The sequence below is a fragment of the Symphalangus syndactylus genome, chromosome 13 (assembly GCF_028878055.3).
Source record: "Symphalangus syndactylus isolate Jambi chromosome 13, NHGRI_mSymSyn1-v2.1_pri, whole genome shotgun sequence".
NCBI classification, from domain to species: domain Eukaryota; kingdom Metazoa; phylum Chordata; class Mammalia; order Primates; family Hylobatidae; genus Symphalangus; species Symphalangus syndactylus.
Genome location: NC_072435.2, coordinates 106,127,026 through 106,149,201, shown reverse-complemented (window position 1 = coordinate 106,149,201; position 22,176 = coordinate 106,127,026). Strand labels below are relative to the sequence as shown.

General features: G+C 42.8%; 1 protein-coding gene across 1 annotated transcript in view; it reads left to right on the top strand.

Annotated features, from left to right (window-relative positions):
• Positions 1-22,176, top strand: part of PPTC7 (protein phosphatase targeting COQ7) — a 49,893-nt gene that overhangs the window by 9,655 nt on the left and 18,062 nt on the right. The window contains exon 2 of the mRNA XM_055236391.2: positions 20,937-21,116. Within this exon, the coding sequence (XP_055092366.1) occupies positions 20,937-21,116 (180 nt within the window). The remainder of the gene's footprint in view (positions 1-20,936; positions 21,117-22,176) is intronic.

Below are 22,176 nucleotides of genomic sequence, written 5' to 3'. Positions count from 1 at the left end.
AACCTCCACCTCCCAGGTTCAAGCGATTCTCCTGCCTCAGCCTCCCGAGTAGCTGGAATTACAGGCATGTGCCACCACACCCGACTAATTTTGTATTTTTAGTAGAGACAGGGTTTCTCCATGTTGGTCAAGCTGGTCTTGAACTCCCAGTCTCAAGTAATCTGCCCTCCTCGGCCTCCCAAAGTGCTGGGATTACAGGTGTGAACCACCGTGCCTGGCCTGTGTAGTGCTTTTAAATAAATGGCTGTTTAGTGCTTATAAAAGTAACACATCTTCAGAAAAGTACTATATAAAACACCTATAAATCATAACTCAGCTATAGTAAGCGATAGTCATTGTGGTTCCCTCTAGCCTTTGTGTATATAATTGTATACATGTTATTAAATAACATAGAATACACATTGGATTAATATGCATTCTACTCTGTAAAGCTTTTAAAAAGTTTCAACAGTATGCAAATGGAGTTTGTAATAGTGTATGACTCCAGAAGCATGCTGGAGTGCATGTTTCCATACTGGTAAGCATAACTGCATCATATTCTCCTGCATGTATAGCCCATCAGTTACTAAACCAGTCCTCTATTTGTAGTTATTTAGGTTGTTTCCAATTTTCTGTTATAAATAACACTAGAATGAGTATCTCTTTACTCTGAATATTTCCTCAGGGTAAATTCCTTGAAGAGGAGTTCCTGGGTCAAAGCCTATGAGCATTTGCAAGGCCTTTGATATAAAGATGACCATAGGGCCGGGCGTGGTGGCTCACGCCTATAATCCCAACACTTTGGGAGGCCAAAGTAGGTGGATCACTTGAGGTCAGGAGTTTGAGAGCAGCCTGGCCAACATGGTGAAACCCTGTCTCTACTGAAAATACAAAAATTAGCTGGGCGTAGTGGCGGGTGCTGGTAATCCCAGCTACTCGGGAGGTTGAGGCAGGAGAATTGCTTGAACCCGGGAGGCGGATGTTGCGGTGAGCCGAGATCACGCCACTGCACTCCAGCCTGGGCGACAGAGTGAGACTCATCTCAAAAATAAATAAATAAAAATTTAAAAAGATTACAATAGGTCCTCCAGAAAGGTTATATATTACTTTCCCAACTGTGGTGAAATTGCTATCAGCAAGCTTATTGTTGATCTTGAGTCTGTCTCACTTAAGAATTTATAAATTTACTAGGTTCCCGAATAGTTGTTTTTGAGGTGAATAAGTTCTAGAATGGATTGAATTGTTGGTATGAATCCTAAGGACTACAAAATGACTGCAAAAACTTTGCCAGAGACTACGAAAGTGACTTCCTACAAAGAGTGCTTTCTGCTGAAGGGCCCAGTACTATTTTTACTTGGCGAATTCCAACACACTTTTGCACTGTTCTCGTATTCATTAACAGAGTATTTTGAAGAGAAAGGGAATTTATTTCTTTTTGGACTACTCTGTACGTTGTTATCTTTGTCTTTTTTTTTTTTTTTTTTTTTTTTTTTTGAGACGGAGTCTCACTCTGTCACCCAGGCGGGAGTACAATGGCGTGGTCTTGGCTCACTGCAACCTCCACCTCCCGGGTTCAAGGGATTCTCCCGCCTCAGCCTCCCTAGTAGCTGGGACTACAGGCACATGCCACCACACCCAGCTAATTTTTGTATTTTTAGTAGAGATGGGGTTTCACTATGTTGGCCAGGCTGGTCTTGAACTCCTGACCTCGTGATCCGCCCACCTTGGCCTCCTAAACTTCTGAGATTACAGAAGTTGTGAGGTGAGCCACTGCGCCAAGCCACGTTGTTATCTTTCAAGGATGCTGTTATCTAGCAAGTTTTTTGACTTACCAAAATTAGTCTATGCTGTCATTTGAGGTAAATGCAAAAGGTTGGCTGGGCTGAATGAGGCAAACAAAAAGTGCTTCCGTTTTCATATCTGCTATGTTTGAATAGCAGTTTGGGGCAAGAAAATAAGATTTAAGCTATTTCCATAAGAGCTAGAAAACTGTTTATGGCCTCTAGGTTGACCACTAATTGGTGATGGAATCATTAGTGTTTCTGTGAAATGAGAAAGTCTAAATAAGGATGCCTTATGTATGCATTGTTCTTAGAAATCCATTTCTCTTGGTTTTGAGAGGCCATTTTGATCCTGTCATTTTTTTCTTATTACGATACACAATTCACCAAACAATCAATGGTCTTTGAATAACAAGGTTAGTATGTTTTGTGGATGCCTGATACTGTTTAGTATGAAACCCTATATAGGCTATGTTTTTTCCTGTACATACATACATACCTGTGATAAAGTTTAATTTATAAATTAGGCATAGTTAGAGGTGAGCAGCAATAATTACTGTACAGTTCTATACATGAGTATTTATAGATCATTTGACTTCCGTGAAGTCAATTAATACTAATTTATAACCATCTTGTTTGTTTTTGTTGTTCCAGGATCTCGTGCTTGGCCATCATCTTTTATTCTATTAGGATTTCAAATTGAAAAGTGGTTGAGGTGTTTGTTAGTGGCTTTAAGAAAAACTTTGCCAACATTTTAGTTAGGTGTTTAAAACTAAAGTGAAAGGACAAGAAGGGGCAGTGTTTTCCACTTTCTAAATCATTATTGAGACTTCACTGGAAATATACATGTGGCAGTGCAATAAGGACAAGAGATAAATTGGGAAGCCAGAAATGGAGGCTTTGTTTCAAAACTAGTTCGTGCAGTAAATGTAATATTGTATGTGAAATGCAAAGTATAGCCCTATTTGTTTTATTTTCTTTTCCTAAGTGAATGAAGACAGGATAGCCTTATTTGTTAGCCTTTGTTTATAAAGTTTCTTAAACTGGCTCTTTTTTTCCAGCAGTGTGACTTAAAAGTCCTACAGTCTTGGATCCGAGAAAGGGACTCTAGAGAGACTGTGTCTTCCTGCCCCTCATTTGACAGATGAGGAAACTAAAGCTTAGAGAAACAATTTGACCAGTGTATTAGGTCCAGTTAGTGGCAAAGAAAGTTGGGAGCAGTGTTATCTCCAGACTTTTCTTTAATGCTCTTTCCATCAGCTCAGCCCTCTCTTTCTTTTTTTATTTTTATTTATTTTTATTTTTTATTTTTTGAGATGGAGTCTCACTCTGTCGCCCAGGCTGGAGTGCAGTGGTGTAATCTCCGCTCAGTTCAACCTCCGCCTCATGGGTTCAAGCAATTCTTCTTCCTTAGCCTTCCTTGTAGCTGGGATTACAGGCGCCTGCCACCATGCCCAGCTAATTTTTGTATTTTTAGTAGAGATGGGGTTTCACCATGTTGGCCAGGCTGGTCTTGAACTCCTGACCTCAAGTGATCTGTCCACCTTGGCCACCCAAAGTGCTGGGATTACAGGTGTGAGCCACTGCGCCTGGTTTTTTTTTTGGGGGGGGAGGAGGGGCGACAGGGTCTTGCTCTGTTGCCCAGGCTGGAGTGCAATAGCTATTCTCTACACAGGTGCGGTTGTAGTGCACTGCAGCCTCGACCTCCTGGACTGAAGCCATCCTTCTGCTTCAGCCTCTCAAGTAGTTGAGACTACAGGCTTGAGCCACCTTGCCTGGCAGCCTTCTCTTTGAATGGCCTGTTAGAGGAACATCTTGTAGCGAGTTCTGACCCAGGGAATGACACCTTGTGAAACGCTAGGATCCATTACTAGGTTCAATCCCTTTGGAGTTTTTGGCTGAAAGTTTGTATACCAGATATTGGTGTTCTAACTTTTCAGTGTGGTCAGCTGAATTCATTGTTTATTGGTTGCTTCCTATTAGTCCCTGACAGGTGTTTTAAAGACCAATGAACAAAACAGACTTCAACCCTGATGTTTCGTAGTCGTGTGGGGAAGGCAAACATGCACAGGACTGGTGTGAAAGAATACACATGAGGGCCGGGCGTGGTGGCTCACGCCTGTAATCCCAGCACTTTGGGAGGCTGAGGCAGGCGGATTACGAGGTCAAGAGATCGAGACCATCCTGGCTAACATGGTGAAACCCCATCTCTACTAAAAATACAAAAAATTAGCCGGACGTGGTGGCAGGCACCTGTAGTCCCAGCTACTCGGGAGGCTGAGGCAGGAGAATGGCGTGAACCAGGGAGGCGGAGCTTGCAGTTAGCCGAGATCGCGGCACTGCACTCCAGCCTGGGTGACAGAGCGAGACTCCGTCTCAAAAAAAAAAACAACAAAAAAAAACGCATGAGGTTGTAGGGGCACAACATCAAGCCTTAAGAGATGGATTTTTCAGTAAGCTGAGGCAAATGAGAAGAATGGGAATACTCCAGATTGAGGGCTCAGCAAAGGCAAAGTAGATCCCCAAAACTACAGCTGTTTCATGGCTGGTAGGGTCAGCATAGGGGGCAGTGTTGAGAATTGATGTTAGAAAATAGACTGAGACTAAATTGTCATGTTAAAGAATTGGGTGGTTTTTTTGTTTGGTTTGGTTTGTTTTTTGGGGGGTAGGTGGGGAGGAAGCTATAGAAGAGGTCTTTGCTTTTGAAGAGGCAGCACATTCAAATGGTACAGAATTTAAAAGGTGTTCAGAATTCAAAAGAGTGCACGGTGAAGTCTCACCACCCTTGTGTCCAAGCTACAAAGTCCTCTCAAGAGGCAACCAGTGTTATTAGTTTCTGTGTATCCTACTAAAGAATATTTCACATATACAAGCAGATAAATATATATTACATGGAAGGTATTTGACTAGAGGAGTAACATGGACATTGCAGTGTTGTAAAAAACAAATCGATACAGAGGGTGTAATGGGAGAACAGGAGGCAAAAGACCAGTTACGAAGCTACTGAAATAGTAGCTAGAAAGGGCTTTACCTAGGGCAGTGGGAAGTAGTTGAGCTTCAGACTCATTGTAGACTTGGTGATAATTGGTCAGAGGATGAAAGAGAAAGAGGAGTGGAAATTGAATTAGTGGTTTTGCACTTGGAAGATGCCTTAAGGTTTCTAAGCCTGGAAGTATGTATGGGTAGCTGGGCTGCCATTAATTAGGGCAGGAAATGCAAAAGGAAGGATTAAGTTTGGGAACAGAAAATGGGATTGCTTGGTGCAAGAGGCATTTTACAGGCAGAACCATCAGGCTTGTGGAGTGCTTCCATCCAGCTGGACCATTGATTCTCATTAGAATCGCCTGTGCTGAGAGGCCTAGGCCCACCCTGGCCACACCAATTCAGGGAGTAGGGCTGGGGTTCTATAGGTAATCTCATTGTGCGGCAAGGGTGGGGAATCATTGGGCCAGGTACTAGGCCAGCCAGTGGGGATGAAACAATGGTTAGCTGTGTGAGACTCAGCCCTTTGGAGGCTCACAATATACAGGGGAAGAAAAGAGAATATTGCTATAAAGGCACTGGTATTGTAGTGATGAAGAAAATGGTTAGGCCCACGTATGTATTCTTCATAGTTTTAGGATTTCCCATGTAAAATGAGAAATCTTTGAGTTGGAATCCTGACACAGGAGGCAGCAGGCTCTGAAGAAGTATTTGCTAAATAAGGTTACTTCAGAGTCCTTCTAGGGAAAATATTCTTTTCAAAGTGCAGGTAAATCCTTTTTTCCTTGTTATTTTTGGAGACAAATATATGTTTATTAGTACTTGAAAATGTTACTGTTGAATGTTTAATGGAATATTGAATGGTGGTGGATGTGTGACTGAAAGAGCTGAATGGACTACTTACCTTTTATGCATTATCTCTGAGTGGGCATTGTCTTTTGGTTGTGACCACAGACTAGTGTTTGTAGAGCTGGCAGCCTACAAACATGGGTCAAAGACTCTTTTTTCTGATTGCTGCAGTCTAGGCTGGTCTGTTTGCTGCTCGCCGGCCCTTCTTAAAGATAGGCATAACTCTCGCTTGGTGAATGTTGGCTGTGAGCGGAGCACTGGTAGGTGTTCTGAACAGGTTATCCTCGTTCCTCACACCGGCCCTGTGAAATCGAGGATACGACTCCATTCACAGGTGAAGCTACTGAAGCTCAGAGCTGCCCAAGGCCATGCTTAGCACATCTTGTTCTGGGGCTGGAGTTTGAACCCAGATCTGCCTCCAGAGCCTGTGTCCTTGCTCAGTATCCCACACTGCCTTTCCAGTTAGAAAATATTATTTTAGATTTTCTTTTAGGGAGGTGATTTTGGCTGATTGTGAATTCTACTTAGTTATTAGCTATTACTTTTGTTTTAATTAAGGGGTTTTGCTTAACTGTTAACTATTAGTTAAAACAAAAGCTTAACAAGCCTTGTTGAGTTTGGTAGCCTCAGGCCAACCTTTCCTTCCAGGGACCTCCTAAATGCCGTAAGCTCTGCACTGCATTGTTTGCGCTGATTAATGGTGAGAGGTTCCTGGCATGAGTGTAATAGACGTTTACCTGGAGGTCAAGTTTCCCTGCTCTTAGAACTCTCACCTGCTATGACTTGTACTTTATTCATGTAAGTCAGAATCCTAGGGAATTGCTCAAAATGCCTGTCTCGTCAGCCTCCTCTCCTACAACTCATTTTCTTTTATCCTTCAAGACTCATTTCAGACACTTCTTCATTAATCCTTTTGATTCCTTCAGCTATGCATAATCTGACCTTCTTTGCTTTTGTTTTTATTGGTGCATATTTTGCTTTATTATAGTCATGTATCTTGAATCTCCCTAAACTGTCCTCCCCAACCAAAATCACTTCATTTTAAGTTCCCATATGCAGGAAATATTTTATTACATATAAATCTTTAGCTCCCTTTCACCATAGTGTCTTGCATACAGTAAATGTCCAATAGAATGTGTTGAATAGTTTTAATATTAAATGTAAGTATAGAATGTAGTTTTTACCTGATTTACATAAATAGTTCTTGTCATCCTTCCCATAAAGGTAACATTACTCATTGCTAAAAAATTGGAAAGTATGGGCCAGGCGGGGTGGATCACAAGGTCAGGAGTTCAAGACCAGCCTGGCCAAGATGGTGAAACCCCGTCTCTACTAAAAATACAAAAATTAGCCCAGCATGGTGGTAGGCGCCTGTAATCCCAGCTACTCAAGAGGCTGAGGCAGAGAATCGCTTGAACCTGGGAGGCGGAGGTTGCAGTGAGCCAAGTTCGTGCCACTGCACTCCAGCCTGGGTGACAGAGCGAGACTCCGTCTCAAAAACAAAACAAAACAAAACAAAGTATGAAAAAGAAAAAAAAAAAGTACTCATTGTCCTACTACTCAAAGATCATTACTTAGTTGAACAATGTATAGAGTAAAAAATATAGGCCAGGCATGGTGGCCCACGCCTGTAATCCCAGCACTTTGGGAGGTTGAGGCAGGTGGATCACCTGAGGTCAGAAGTTTGAGACCAGCCTGGCCGACATGGTGATACCCCATCTCTACTAAAAGTACAAAAAATTAACCGGGCATGGTGACGGGTGCCTGTAATCCCAGCTACTCAGGAGGCTGAGGCAGGAGAATCTCCTAAACCCGGGAGGTGGAGGTTGCAGATTGCGCCATCGCACTCCATCCTGGATGACAAAAGTGAAACTCTGTCTCAAAAAAAAAAAAAAAAAAATATATATATATATATATATACACACACACACACACACACACATATAATTAGTGTTCAGAAATTAAGAGACAGTTCTCCACTTGGCAGGCTATTCAAAGGAATGATGTTCTCATTTAAAGGAAAAAAAAAGTTACATTTGTGCCAGGCCGCATGTGACTATAGACCTCTCTCAGAGGGTGCCTATTTTAGTCAAGGCCAGCCCTTATTTTTATAGAGGGTGAAGAAAGCAGTGGGTAAATAGTATCTTCTTTGGGGTTAGGTCAAGGATATATGGCTTGTCATAAATATCAGGTTGATAAGAATTCTAGATCTGATCTTGTAAATTGTAAACAGAAGGAAAATCTCCCCAGCCTGAAGGGCCAGTACAAGTAGGCACATATCAGATAGCTGGCCTTTAATTGCTTGTTACCTCCTTACTTAATTTTTGAATTATTTGGTATTATGTGACATTTTCTAACACCTGAAAATAAACTGAAGCCACAGCTTTAATAGAGGCTCTTACTTCTGTAACATAATTAGTGCCCTGCCTCTTCTGTTCATAACTTACAATAACTATGACCTCCCAGATGATCTGTTTGTTGCCTCCTCCTGTCCAGAAACATTGCTAACAGCATTTGGCATTTGAGGAAGATACTGTTGCAGGCCAGAAAGGAGTGAAGTGACCTTTTCAGTAACTTAACCTTCAACTCTGCAGTTTGTGGAAGGCAGGCCAGTGATTCATACCAAGTCTGTAAGTTGCACAAGTTCCCCAAGCCGCAGTTGAGCCAGAATAGATAATTCCACATTAAGTATTGGTATTTAAACAGAATCATTGAAGTTAAAGGAAGAACATTTTTATTTTTAAAAGGTTGACTTTAAGTTTCTTTGCCTTCACACAATTGTTTCCTAATCCTCATGTCAGCACTTTTCACTGCTTTTTAAGACAAGGCAACTGCCCAGAATAGTCTGGAAATTATCTTCTCTAGTTAATGAAGTATTCTAGACATAGGTGTAAGTGTATGTGGAGGCTCATTAATTTGATTAATTCTTAAGTAGTCTCATAACTACTAAGCTAGCAAGGAATAGCTAACTATTTTGTTTGGAATTCTCAAACACAAAATGAACCACTTACTCCAGCTTTGATTTTGTTGTTTGAGTTTTGCCTATAGTTTCCATTTTCAGACTTTTTTTTTTTTTTTTTTTTTGAGACAGATTTTCTCTCGTTGCCCAGGCTGATGTGCAATGATGCAATCTCGGCTAACCACAACCTCCGCCTCCCAGGTTCAAGCAATTCTACTGCATCAGTCTCCTGAGTAGCTGGGATTACAGGCATGTGCTACCACACCTGGATAATTTTGATTTTTAATAGAAATGGGGTTTCACCATGTTGGCCAGGCTGGTCTTGAACTCCTGACCTCAGGTGATCCACCTGCCTTGGCCTCCCAAAGTGCTGGGATTACAGGCGTAAGCCACCTCACGTGGCCATTTTCACACATTTCATTACAAGGTTGAACCTTTCTGGACAGAAAGGTTGAGCTTCATTACCTTCACCTTTGAATTAACTTCTGCTTAGAGATCTTGTTCTTGACGTACTCTTGATCTCTGGAGAATCAAAAGACACAGATTTCATTGTGATTAATGTGGAATGGAAACTTCTTCTTTTTTTTTTTTTTTTTTTTTTTTTTTTTTTTTTTGAGATGGAGTCTCACTTATCCTGTCGCCCAGGCTGGAGTGCAATGGCGCAATCTTTGCTTACTGCAATCTCTGCCTCCCGGGTTCAGGCAATTCTGTCTCAGCCTCCCAAGTAGCTGAGACTACAGGTGCCTACCACCAAGTCCAGCTAATGTTTGTATTTTTAGTAGAGACAGGGTTTTGCCATGTTGGCCAGGCTGGTCTCGAACTCCTGACCTCAGGTGATCCACCCGCCTCGACCTCCCAAAGTGCTGGGATTATAGGCATGAGCCACCGCGCCTGGCCAGAAACATCTTTCTTCTTTTTTTTTTCTCTCTTTTCTTTTTTGAGACAAAGTCTCGCTTTGTCACCCAGGCTGGAGTGCAGTGGCTCGATCACAGCTCACTGCAACCTCTGCTTCCTGGGTTCAAGCGATTCTCCTGCCTCAATTACCCAACTAGCTGGTATTACAGGCATGCGCCACCATACCTGGGTCATTTTTGTATTTTTAGTAGAGATGAAGTTTCACCATGTTAGCCAGGCTGGTCTCAAACTCCTGACCTCAAGTGATCTGCTCACCTCAGCCTCCCAAAGTGCTGGGATTATAGGTGTGAGCCACGGCACTGGGCCGGAAACTTCTTGCAAAGGGAGTATTTCACTTGCTTGTTAAAACAGGAAGTGCAGCATAATCTGTATAATTTTACCTCCATAGAACTGAAAGGACTGTTGTTAGTCAAAAAGCAAATGGCATTTTTCTGTATAACTTGACAGAATATATTTGTTGACTATATTTTTTCAGTAATCCTGCTTTTCATTCATTTTGGATTTTTTTTTTTTTTTTTTTTTTTTTTTTTTTTTTTTGGAGATAGAGTCTCAATCTGTTGCCCAGGCTGGAGTGCAGTGGTGCGATCTCGGCTCCCTGTGCAACCTCTGCCTGCTGGGTTCAAACGATTGTCCTGCTTCAGCCTTCCGAGTAGCTGGGACTACAGGCATGTGCCACTAGGCCTGGCTAATTTTTTTCATTTTTAAAATAGAGATAGTGTCTCGCTCTTTCACCCAGGTTGTATTGCAGTAGCACAGTGATAGCTCACTGCAGCCTCAACGTCCTGGCTCAAGCGACTCTCCCCTTGGGATAATTATTTGCAGATACAACATTTCACAGTCCTGAATCACAGGGGAGTGTTTTTTGTTTTGTTGGGGGTTTTTTTGAGGCAGGTCTTGCTGTGTCACCCAGGCTCGAGTACAGTGGCACGATCACAGCTCCCAGGCTCAAGTGATCGTTCTACCCGTCCCCCAAGCAGCTCGGACCACAGGCGTGTGCCACCATGCCTGGCTAATTTTTTGTATTTTTAGTAGAGACAGAGGTTTTACTATGTTGCCCAGGTTGCTCTCGAACTCCTGAGCTTAAATGATACACCCACCTCATGCCTGGGATTACAGGCATGAGCCACTGCACCCTGTCAGGAGCGTTCTTAAATGCCCAAATAGTTGAGGTTTAAGAAATGTTGATATAGGCTGGATACAGTGGCTCATGCCTGTAATCCCAGAACTTTGGGAGCCCAAGGCTGTGTCGGAGGGGCAATCACTTGAGGTCAGGAGTTTGAGACCAGCCTGGCCAACATGGTGAAACCCCATGTCTGTACTACAGATAGAAAAATTAGCCAAGCGTGGTGGTCGGTGCCTGTAATACCAGCTACTTGGGAGGCTGAGGCAGGAGAGTCACTTGAACCTGGGAGGCGAAGGTTGCAGTGAGCTGAGATTGTGCCACTGCACTCCAGCCTGGGCCACAGAGTGAGACTCCATCTCAAAAAAGAAAGAAAGAAAAAAAAAAGAAATGTTGATATAAATGTGATCTGTTCCATTGGATAGGAAATTGAGTTTCTACTCTGATCTCATTTTTTTTCTAGTTATAGTGCTTCATGCTGTGATGTCTTTAGACAAATGAGGTTGGCTCTGAGAACACTATAGTCTTTGAAAAGCCTCAGCATCTGAAAAGATGGCTGTCGTACTGCAATAAATATTGCTTAGCCCCCTTTCTCATTAGATGGCCCCTTACTGCAGAAAGTCTGTAAAAGCAGATACCCTTATTCCTTAGAGTGCAGAGGGTCTCCTGATACTTCTATTATGCAACTCTGGTGATCCTGCCAGATTCTTACTCAGTTTCTCCTCTAGAGTTTCAATTCACTATCAAATACCCATCCTAGTAGGCAGGAGATGTGTTTCACTGATGGAAAGACAATCCATGTAGAGCCAATATGGTTCTTTGGAATGCAAGGCTTGATGTAAGATGCCTTGAGATCATCAAAGATGCAAGGAATAAAGCTATTACCTTTGGATACTACTTAATATTTGAAATTCTGCCAGAGTGTACATTAAATACATTTTTGGACAAAATCAAATTGCTTTTCTTCATTGATGCTTATATTAAAATTGAAATTTAGTATTTATTCTCTAGGCATCGCTTTCTTCTAAAAAACGTTTGCTTTGTAGGTAACTGCATGTCAGTCTGAAGATGAGTGCAGTAGGAGGGGTTTAAAATAATTGCAACCTCATGCTGATGGCTGTTAATGGAGGACAGTACTGGAGAGGCTCTTGCTGATTTTGACTAGTTCAGAAGTCTTTCTTACAGTGAGCCTTTTGCAATTACACAGTTAGGTGACTGTGTGATTGGGAAGATAGGATTTTTTTTTTTTTTTTTTTTTAAGACGGAGTCTTGCTCTGTCGCCCAGGCTGGAGTGCAGTGGCGCAATCTCGGCTCACTGCAAGCTCCGCCTCCCGGGTTCACGCCATTCTCCTGCCTCAGCCTCCCGAGTAGCTGGGACTACAGGCGCCCGCCACAGCGCCCTGCTAATTTTTTTTGTATTTTTAGTAGAGACGGGGTTTCACCGTGGTCGCGATCTCATGACCTCGTGATCCACCCGCCTCGGCCCCCCAAAGTGCTGGGATTACAGGCGTGAGCCACTGCGCCCGGCTGGGAAGATAGGATTTTTAAGATAGCTATCATTTGGTTATAACTACCTTTTTTTTTTTTTTTTTTTTGAGACAGGGTCTCGCTCTGTCACTCAGGCTGAAGTGCAGGTAGTGTGATCACAGCTCATTGCAGCATTGACCTCCTGGACTCAAGCAGTCCTCCCACCCTCAGCCTCCTGTTTAGCCGGAACTACAGGTGTGTGCCACCACCCCTGGCTGATTTTTAAATTTTTTTGTAGAGACGGGTTTTGCTCTGTTGCCCAGACTGGTCTCGAACTCCTTGGCTCAAACAATCCTCCTACCTCAGCCTCCCAATATGCTGGGATTACAGGTATGAGCTGCCATGCCTGGTCATAACTACCGTTTTACATGGTTATACCATTTTGGCAAAGACAAAAACATGTTAATTAGAAAAATGAAAATTGCTTAAGAATTTTCTTCTTGGCTGGGCTCAGTGGCCCATTCCTATAATTCTAGCATTTTGGGAGGCCGAAGCAGGAGGATCACTTGAGCCTAGGAGTTCAAGACCACCCTGGGCAACATGGCGAGGATCCATCCCTACAAAAAATAAATAGCTGGGTATGGTGGCACATGCCTGTAGTCCCAGATATTCGGGAGGCTGAAATGGGAGAATCTCTTGAGCTCAGGAGTTCGAGGCTGCAGTGAGCTATTACTGCACCACTGCATTCCAGTCTGGGTAACAGTGAGACCTCATTTTTTTTTTTTTTTTTTTTTCCCTCAGGCTGTCTTGCTCTGTCGCCCAGGCTCGAGTGCAGTGATGCAATCTTGGCTCAGTGCAACCTCCACCTCCCAGGTTCAAGTGTTCCTCCTGCCTCAGCATCCCAAGAAGCTGGGATTACAGGCACGCACCACCACGCCCAGCTAATTTTTGTATTTTCAGTAGAGACGGGGTTTCACCATGTTGGACAGGCTGGTCTTGAACTCCTGACCTCAAGTGATCTGCCCACCTCAGCCTCCCAAAGTGCTGGGATTACAGGCGTGAACCACCATGCTGGGCCCGAGACCCCATTTCTTTAAAAAACAAAAAAAAAAAAAAAAATTTTTTTTTCTTCTTATAAACACTTAATGATGGCAGACACCCAGAATTACTCTTTTTGCTTCCCTTTATAACTCTTAACTGTAGAAACCAGGCATGGTGATTTGTGCTTGTAATCCCAGCACTTTGGGAGATTGAGGCAGGAGGATCACTTGAGCCCAGGAGTTTGAGACCAGCCTGGGCAACATAATGAGACCACATCTCTACAAAAAATTTTTTTAAAAAAATGAGTTGTGTGTGTTGGTGCATTCCTGTAGTCATAGCTACTCTGGAGGCTGAAGTGGGAGGATCCCTTGAGCCCAGGAGTTCGAAGTTACAGTGAGCTGTGTTTGCACCACTGCACTCCAGCCTGGGTGACAGAACAGGATGCTGTTAAAAAAAGAAAAAGAGAAAAAACATCAGTCTGTGGAAAACCTAATAAAATACTTTGTAAAAACATAAATACTGTAACTATTTTCTAATTGCTCATTTTGCTTCAGAAAACTGACATTTCCATTGAAAAGATAAAACTAGGCTGGGCACAGTGGTTCACGCTGGTAATCCCAGCACTTTGGGAGGCTGAGGCCGGCGGATCATGAGGTCAGGAGTTTGAGAACATCCTGGCCAACACGGTGAAACCCCGTCTCTACTAAAAATACAAAAAATTAGCCGAGCGTGGTAGCTACTGGGGAGGCTGAGGCAGGAGAATCACTTGAACCTAGGAAGCGGAGGTTGCAGTGAGCCAATATCGCACCACTGCACTCCAGCCTGGGCGACAGAGTGAGACTCCGTCTCTAAAAACAAAAACAAACAACACTAAAGGATTTTTCTGTGCCCTATGGTCTCTTCTCAATCTTTTGCTCAGCTATTTCTGATATGTAACCATTATCTTAATCTAATAGTGATTTTAATTGGATTTTGGGTCAAAGGAAACACTTAAGCTAGATGTGTGCTCACAGAATGTTATTAATGGAGACGTAAGATGATTACAGTGAATTAAAGGAAATAGCTTCTATATTCGGTGCAACCTCTTTATCTTGGCATTCAAGGCCCTTCTAGTTATTAATTCAGCCTACTTTTTAGCTTCACTTCTCTCTACCTCCATAGAGATTATATCATTCTGACAAACTGGATACCCTACCTGAGCATCTCATTCACCACTAAGGTATCAATTCTCAGATTTTCTGGCCCCAACTTGCCTTGCCAGCCCCAAACTCATAGTTCCTCACTTTATACACAACACTTCCACAAAGATGCCCTGCTGGCACCTGAAGTTTGACATACCCAAGACAGAATTAAATGTCTTTTAAAGGCATTTACACACCTTTGCCAACTGTAGAATAATCAATGCTTTCTAATTCCCCAAATCCAGAAACAGTAGTTCCCTCTTATTTGAGGTTTCAATTACCCACTGATGTGTTTTGGCATTGTCCTCACTCAAATTTCATCTTGAATTGTAGTTCCCATAATAATCCCCATAAACCCTCATGCTGCTGTTGTGATAGTGAGTTCTCATAAGATCTGATGGTTTTATAAGGGGCTTTTCCCCTTTGGCTCAGCACTTCTCTCTCCTGCTGCCATGTGAAGAAGGATGTGTTTGCTTCCCCTTCTGCCATGACTGTAAGTTTCCTTAGGCCTCCCCAGCCATGCAGAACTGTGACTCAATTAAACCTCCGTCCTTTATAAATTACCTAGTCTCAGGTATTTCTTCATAGCAGCATGAGAATGGACTAATACACCCACATTACCTAACAGTAATATAGACAGAGACCACATTCACACAACATTTATTGTAGTATATTGTTATAATTGTTCTATTTTATTATCGTTGTTAACCTCTTGAGTATGCCTAATACATATATTAAACTTGGCCAGATCCAGTGGCTCATGCCCATAATCTCAGCACTTTGGGAGGCCAAGGTATGAGATTGCTTGAGCCCAGAAGTTTGAGACCAGCCTGGACAACATAGTGAGACCCTGTTTCTACAAAAACTTAAAAAAAAAATAGCTGGGTGTATCAGGGTGTGTCTGTAATCCCAGCTACTAAGGAGGCTGAGGTGGGAGGAATACTTGAGCCCAGGAGTTCAAGACTGCCGTGAGCTATGATCAGGCCACTACCCCAGCCTGGGCTAGAGTGAGACCCCATCTCTTAAAACTACTACTAAGTCATTTTAGTTTTTCTTTTGTTGGTACTAAGTTTTTGGAATCCAGAATGTATTTTACACTTCATAGCAAGCACTTCTCAATCCAAACAAGTGAGATTTTAGACTCAATAGCCACATGTGGCTAGTGGCTCCCATGTTAGACAGCACAGGTCAGTAGCATAAAGAACTTCAGAGTTCTTGAACTGGCATTCTTGATTTTCTACAACTTTAGCTACTGCCCTTCATTTTTCAGCTTCTCCCTGCTCATCCAAGCCCCAGTGTCTAGTTGTCTGCCTTTCTTTTCCTCTTGTTATCCTTCCCTGCCATGGAAATCTGGCTGACCCCTGCCAGGGCCTATCCGAATGCCACTTTCAGAGCAGGCTGGCACTGTTCTTGAGGCGCTGCATTCTCGTGGTGTCCGTAAGCACTAACCACTGGCTGTTGACCCTCCTGCAGCAGCATTTATGGGAGCCGTTTGTCTGGTTTCTCTGTGAGAAGTCTAGCTCCCCACTAGCAGGGGAGCTTCTCAGAGACCGGCTTTCTCTCAGCCCTCTTATTTCCTAGTGCACTGTGCACAATGTGGTGGTCCACGTGTGGCCTCCATTTGCTCTTAGGGTATTCTTATTCTTATCCTTTGCTGTTTGATAGTTGTGTTCCTGACATCTTTGGGATTTTTTTTTTTTTTTTTTTTGAGATGGAGTCTCGCTCTGTCGCCAAGGCTGGAGTGCAGTGGCGCAATCTCGGCTCACTCCAAGCTCCTCCTCCCCGGTTCACGCCATTCTCCTGCCTCAGCCTCCCGAGTAGCTGGGACTACAGGCACCCACCACCACGCCCGGCTAATTTTTTGTATTTTTAGTAGAGACGGGGTTTCACTGTGTTAGCCAGGATGGTCTTGATCTCCTGACCTCGTGATCCGCCCGCCTCGGCCTCCCAAAGTGCTGGGATTACAGGCATGAGCCACCGCGCCCGGCCATCTTTGGGATCTTAAGCAATTTCTCCTTTAACAGTTAGTTTTCTTTACCTTTGAAATGTATTCTGAATGAAATTTCCCTTTGTATCTGGATCAGTTCCACTGTTTAAAGGGTATTCTTGCTCTTTGCAGTCTGAAGCTTTTGCTTATGCAATAAAGGACATATTAACTTCTGTGTAGAAACAACCACCTAATATGAATAAAATTAGGTTTCATATGTACGTGTAGTAGGTTATTCTAGTTTTAGTCTGATTCTTATCCCAAATACAACTCTTCCCCTTATATAACTTAGTTATATATATGTATTGTATTAAGGCTTTTTTCCCTACAGCTTTATTGAAGAGTTTATATGCTTTTTGAATTTCTCTTTTCCTCTAAAGAGATTTGGTCAGTGGTGTTTTGCTTGGCATCCTTTGCTCGTGTAAAAAAGCAAACAGGTGCCCAAAAGGTTGCGCTCTATTCTGGGAGAAATCTGATTAATGTTGAAGGGCTGTGTCAGGTCAGATTCAACCTGCTGACAGATTATTTAGTGAGTGCGAGGATCGAGGATCAACTCTAAACGTTATCTTAGATTTTAATGGTTTTCTTGTGCAGCGCATTTGCAGATGAAACCAATTTGTATTTAAAGTTAATTGTAGTTGTACCAGAGACTACTTAAGATGAAATTCTTCCCTGAAGCAGGCAGTGGTTTGAAAAGAATTAATGATTCATCAGATGGTGTTGCAAGGCTTATAATTATATTCTATGTTTTAACATAAATTGTTGTGTTTTAAATTGTGGTGAAATCTTACTCCTAGTAAAATAAGAGTTTCTCCAAAGAAGTTCCTATTGAGATGATCTTAAATTCTCTTAACATAAGTTTCCCAGACCTCTTCACAACTCCCTGAAAAACAGAGTGAAATGGTGCTGTTCCTTGTAAGATAGATCCCTAGTTAGCCCGGCTGTTTCTCTTTCCCTCACCCCTCAATCCACGTGTTCTATTTCATGGATACCAAACGTCTGCACGCCTCTAACCACACTGCCAGCAGATTGCGAGTGGACTATGAAAGTGGACTATGAAATGGATCTCTTACTTAAACTCCTCCTTCCGCTCTTGCTCTCCACACAGCAGGCAAAAGGATCTTTTTTCTTTTTAAACGTGTTATCATTGTTATTATTTAAATGTTGTGTTATGGAAAATTTCGAATATATATCAAAGTAGAGAGATGGGTGTACTTCTTATTCAGCTTCAACAACGATCCATTCATGGCCAGTCTCGTTTCATCTGTGCTTCTGTCACTCCCCCTTCAACCCCTTAAATATTTTGAAACCAATCCCAGACTTTTTATTACTTTAATTAGCTAATTTGGAATTGCCCTGTGGTGAAATTTGGTTTATTGGTTGGTCACATAGGTGGGGAAAGTTGCTGCTGTCCCAGTGGTGATAAACTATTTGTTGCCTTCTTTATGTCTTCCAATTCTGTTTCCTCTTACTTTTTCACGATGTGTTCCCTTTCTTTTTGATAACTGCCATCCCCAGAGAAATAGTTTCACATGTCCAATTCATGTTAAGCCAGTTTTTCAGGGATGTATATATAGGCACTCTACTACTTTTGTACCAAATACATTCTTAAAGTTGAATGTACAAAAAATGGGTATATGGGAAGAATGTTTCATGCTCAGAAAGTTTTAAAAATTATAAAATCCCTGTTTTAAAAAATCATGATACATGCTCATGATAAAAATAAAACAATACAGAATGGTATGAAGTAAAAGGCAAAAATTCTCATTTTGTTCATGGATCGTTTTCAGTTCCTTATTTCTAAAGCAACCATTGCTAATATTTCTTATGGATCCTTCCAGAAAGGCCATTTAAAGCCTTAATAGTGTATATTTTTGACATTTTCTCTCAGTGTCTTTGAATTTAGTAGATAGAAATTGGTTTTAGTTTGGAAAGAATAGCTTGATGTTTTGCAAGAGTTTGAGTAGGAGATTGTATGATGGCTTTGATATTTTATTGACTTTCGTAAACACTAATTTCCTCTTGATAAAGGAGCCTTAAGCAGACTCTGAACTCATCAGCAACTCTTTGGGCCTATGAAAATCTCTATACTAGTACTATCCAGTAGAAATACAATGTGAGCCACATATGTAATTTTAAATTTCCTAATATTCATATTAACTAAAAGTAAAAAGAGGCCAGGCATGGTGGCTCACACCTGTAATCCAAGCACTTTGGGAGGCTGAGGCAGGAGGATCACTTGAGCCCAGGAGTTCAAAATGAGCCTGGGCAATACAGTGAGATCCTGTCTCTGTATTGCCAGACAAACAAAAACTAGCTGGGTGTGGTGGCATAACCCTGTAGTCCTTGCTACTCAGGAGGCTGAGGTAGGAGGATCACTTAAGCCTGGGAGTTCAAGACTGCAATGAGCTGTGATCGTAACACTACACTCCAGCCTGGACAACAGAACAAGCCACTGTCTCTAAAAATAATTAATTTTTTAAAGGAAAGGTGAAATTTGGCCAGATGCAGTGGCTGATGCCTGTAATCCCAGCACTTTGGGAGGCCGAGGTGGGCAGAATACTCGAAGTTAGGAGTTTGAGACCAGCCTGGCCAACATGGCAAAACCCTGTGTCTACTAAAAATATAAGCCAGTTGTGGTGTCGAGCACCTGTAGTCCCAGCTAGGGAGGCTGAAGCAGGAGAATCGCTTGAACCTGGGAAGCAGAGGTTGCCGTGAGCTGAGATCACGCCACTGCACTCCAGAAGCCTGGGCGACAGAGCGAGACTCTGTCTCAAAAAAAAAAAAATAGGTAAAGAAAGGTGAGCTCAGTCTTGATAATGCATTCTCTTTGGTGCATTAGATCCAAAATATTCTATCTTTTTCTGTTTCATTTTTTGAGACCAGGTCATGCTGGTCCACCCATGCTGGAGTGCAGTGGCATAATCATGGCTCACTGTAGCCCCAACCACAGGGGCTCAAGCAATCCTCCCGCCTCAGCCTCCTGAGTAGCTGGGACTACAGGTGCACACCACTATGCCTGGCTAATTTTTTTATTTTTAGTAGAGTCAGGGACTCACTGTGTTGTCCAAGCAGGTCTTGAACTCCTGAGCCCAAGTGATTCTCCCACCTTGGCCTCCCAACGTGCTGGGATTATTGGCATGAGCCACCATGCCTGGCCCAAAATACGATTAAGTAATGAATATAAAAATTAGAGATTTTGGGGGCTGGGCGCAGTGGCTCATGCCTGTAATCCCAGAACTTTGGGAGGCCGAGGCCGGCAGATCATGAGGTGAGGAGATGAGACCATCCTGGCTAACACGGTGAACCCCTTCTCTACTAAAAATACAAAAAAATTAGCCAGACATGGTGGCACGCACCTGTAGTCTCAGCTACTTGGGAGGCTGAGGCAGGAGAATCCCTTGAACCCGGGAGGCAGAGAGGTTGCAGTGAGCCGAGATCATGCCACTGCACTCTAGCCTGGTGACAGAGCGATGGAGTTTCACTCTTGTTGCCCAGGCTGGAATGCAGTGGCGCAATCTCAGCTCACCACAACCTCCGCTTCCCAGGTTCAAGCAATTCTCCAGCCTCAGCCTCCTGAGTAGCTGGGATTACAGGCGCCTGCCACCACGCCCATCTAATTTTTTGTATTTTTAGTAGAAACGGAGTTTCACCATGTTGGTCAGGCTGGTCTCGATCTCCTGACCTCAGGTAATCTGCCTGCCTCGGCCTCCCAAAGAGATTTTACTGTTTTTCATACTAAGTTTTCAAAATCCACTGTGTGTGGTTTTGTTTGTTTTTTTGAGACGGAGTCTCGCTCCGTTGCCCAGGCTGGAGTGAAGTGGCATGATCTTGGCTCACTGCAAGTTCTGCTTCTCAGGTTCACACCATTCTCCTGCCTCAGCCTTCCGAGTAGCTGGGACTACAGGCATCTGCCACCACGCCTGGCTAATTTTTTGTATTTTTAGTAGAGACGGGGTTTCACTGAGTTAGCCAGGATGGTCTCGATCTCCTGACCTCGTGATTCGCCCGCCTCTGCCTCCCAAAGTGCTGGGATTACAGGCGTGAGCCACCACGCCCGGCCCACTGTATGTTTTATACTTAGAGCATGTCTCAAGTTGGGCTTCCCTCATTTCAGGTGCTCAGTAGCCACGTGTGGAATGGCTGTTGTATGTACAGTACCGCCCTCTACAGGGTAGAAGGAGAGGGGATGGGATATGTTCTCGAGTTTGTTCTTTATTTCCCAGTGATTGACCAGTTTGGAGTTAAAAGGTTGCCGCTTTTGATGTTCTTTGTGATCTCCAGCTCTGACTCAAGTGTATCATCACTAGCATCAGCACTTTGCTTAAAAATCAATTTTCATTCTTATAAAAGACAACAAAGTATTAATGACACAAATATGTCTATACACAGATGCTAATCCTGCTGAAATTGAACTCTTGGCTGGTAGGCAATGCCACCCTGTGGTAGCTCTAAAGTTTATTCATCAGTATATGACAGGCCAAATTCTAAGTAGCGAATGTGGCTTAGGAGTGTTAGTGTAGAATACATTAAACGTGAGTGCCTTTTATTCTGAATTTTGGAGTAAATGTATCTAGTAGCATGTAGTGAAATTAACTGTTAGGAGAAAACAGAGGTAAGAATTCCTGAGAAGTTGGTAAGATTGTTCTTTTACTGTAATTTTTTTTTTCTTCAGGGGTTGCAGATGGTGTAGGAGGCTGGAGAGACTATGGAGTTGATCCGTCTCAGTTCTCAGGGACTTTAATGCGGACGTGTGAACGTTTAGTAAAAGAAGGACGGTTCGTACCTAGTAATCCCATTGGAATTCTCACCACAAGCTACTGTGAGTTGCTGCAAAATAAAGTCCCTTTGCTCGGTAAGTGGATATCCTATGTGTTTTCCTCTAAAGAAGCCCCTTAGATAGTTAAAAACAAAACCAAGAAAATCATTTATCAGACCAGCTTTTTTCTGAGGCTCTTCCTACTAAGCACAGTGTGATAGAGAAACTGTAGGCTAACTGCCAGGCGCAGTGGCTCACGCCTGTAATCCCAGCACTTTGGGAAGCTGAGGCAGGTGGATCACCTGAGGTCGGGAGTTCGAGACCAGCCTGACCAACATAGAGAAACCCCATCTCTACTAAAAATACAAAAATTAGCCAGGCATGGTGGCGCATGCCTGTAATCCCAGCTACTCAGGAGGCTGAGGCAGGAGAATCACTTGAACCCGGGAGGTGGAGGTTGCAGTGTGCCGAGATGGCGCCATTGCACTCCAGCCTGGGCCACAAGAGCGAAACTCCGTCTCCAAAAAAAAAATAAAAGAGAAACTATAGGCTAACCAGAAGACGTAGTACTGCTTGGAGGGAATGTGGATAGGTACAGCCACTTCGGAAAACAATTTGGTATTAAATATGAACATATAGTATGCCGCAGCAATTGCACTTCTAGGTGTTTACCGTAGACTAGAGAAACTCTTGCACAATACGTGAACCAAAAGATAGGTATGAGAATGTTCTCAAAATGTTGCCAATAGCAGAGAACTGGGGACAACCTAAAAGTCTATCTGTTGTAGAAAAATGCATTGTGAAAAGAAACGACTTAAAGCTGCATGTTCTACTCAGGAACATGTTGTGGAAGGAAGAGAGAACATTGCAGAATTCCACCTAATAGTCTGATTCCATATATTTCAAGTTTAGAAACATAAAAAGTTAAAACTGTATTGTTGAGGGATTCTAAAATTTGGTAAAAGAAGAAAGAAGAGCAAGAGGAAAGAAAAGAAATGATCTGGCCTGCAAAATTCAGTTCATTACCTGTGATGAGTTCAAGTTGTGTTTGGTCACCCCACACTGCTAACAGGTGATTAGTCAGTGAAATAACTTGGCACAAATTAGATCCCCGATAATCTTGTATTGGAAAACTTAAAACCAAGTATTTAGGGTT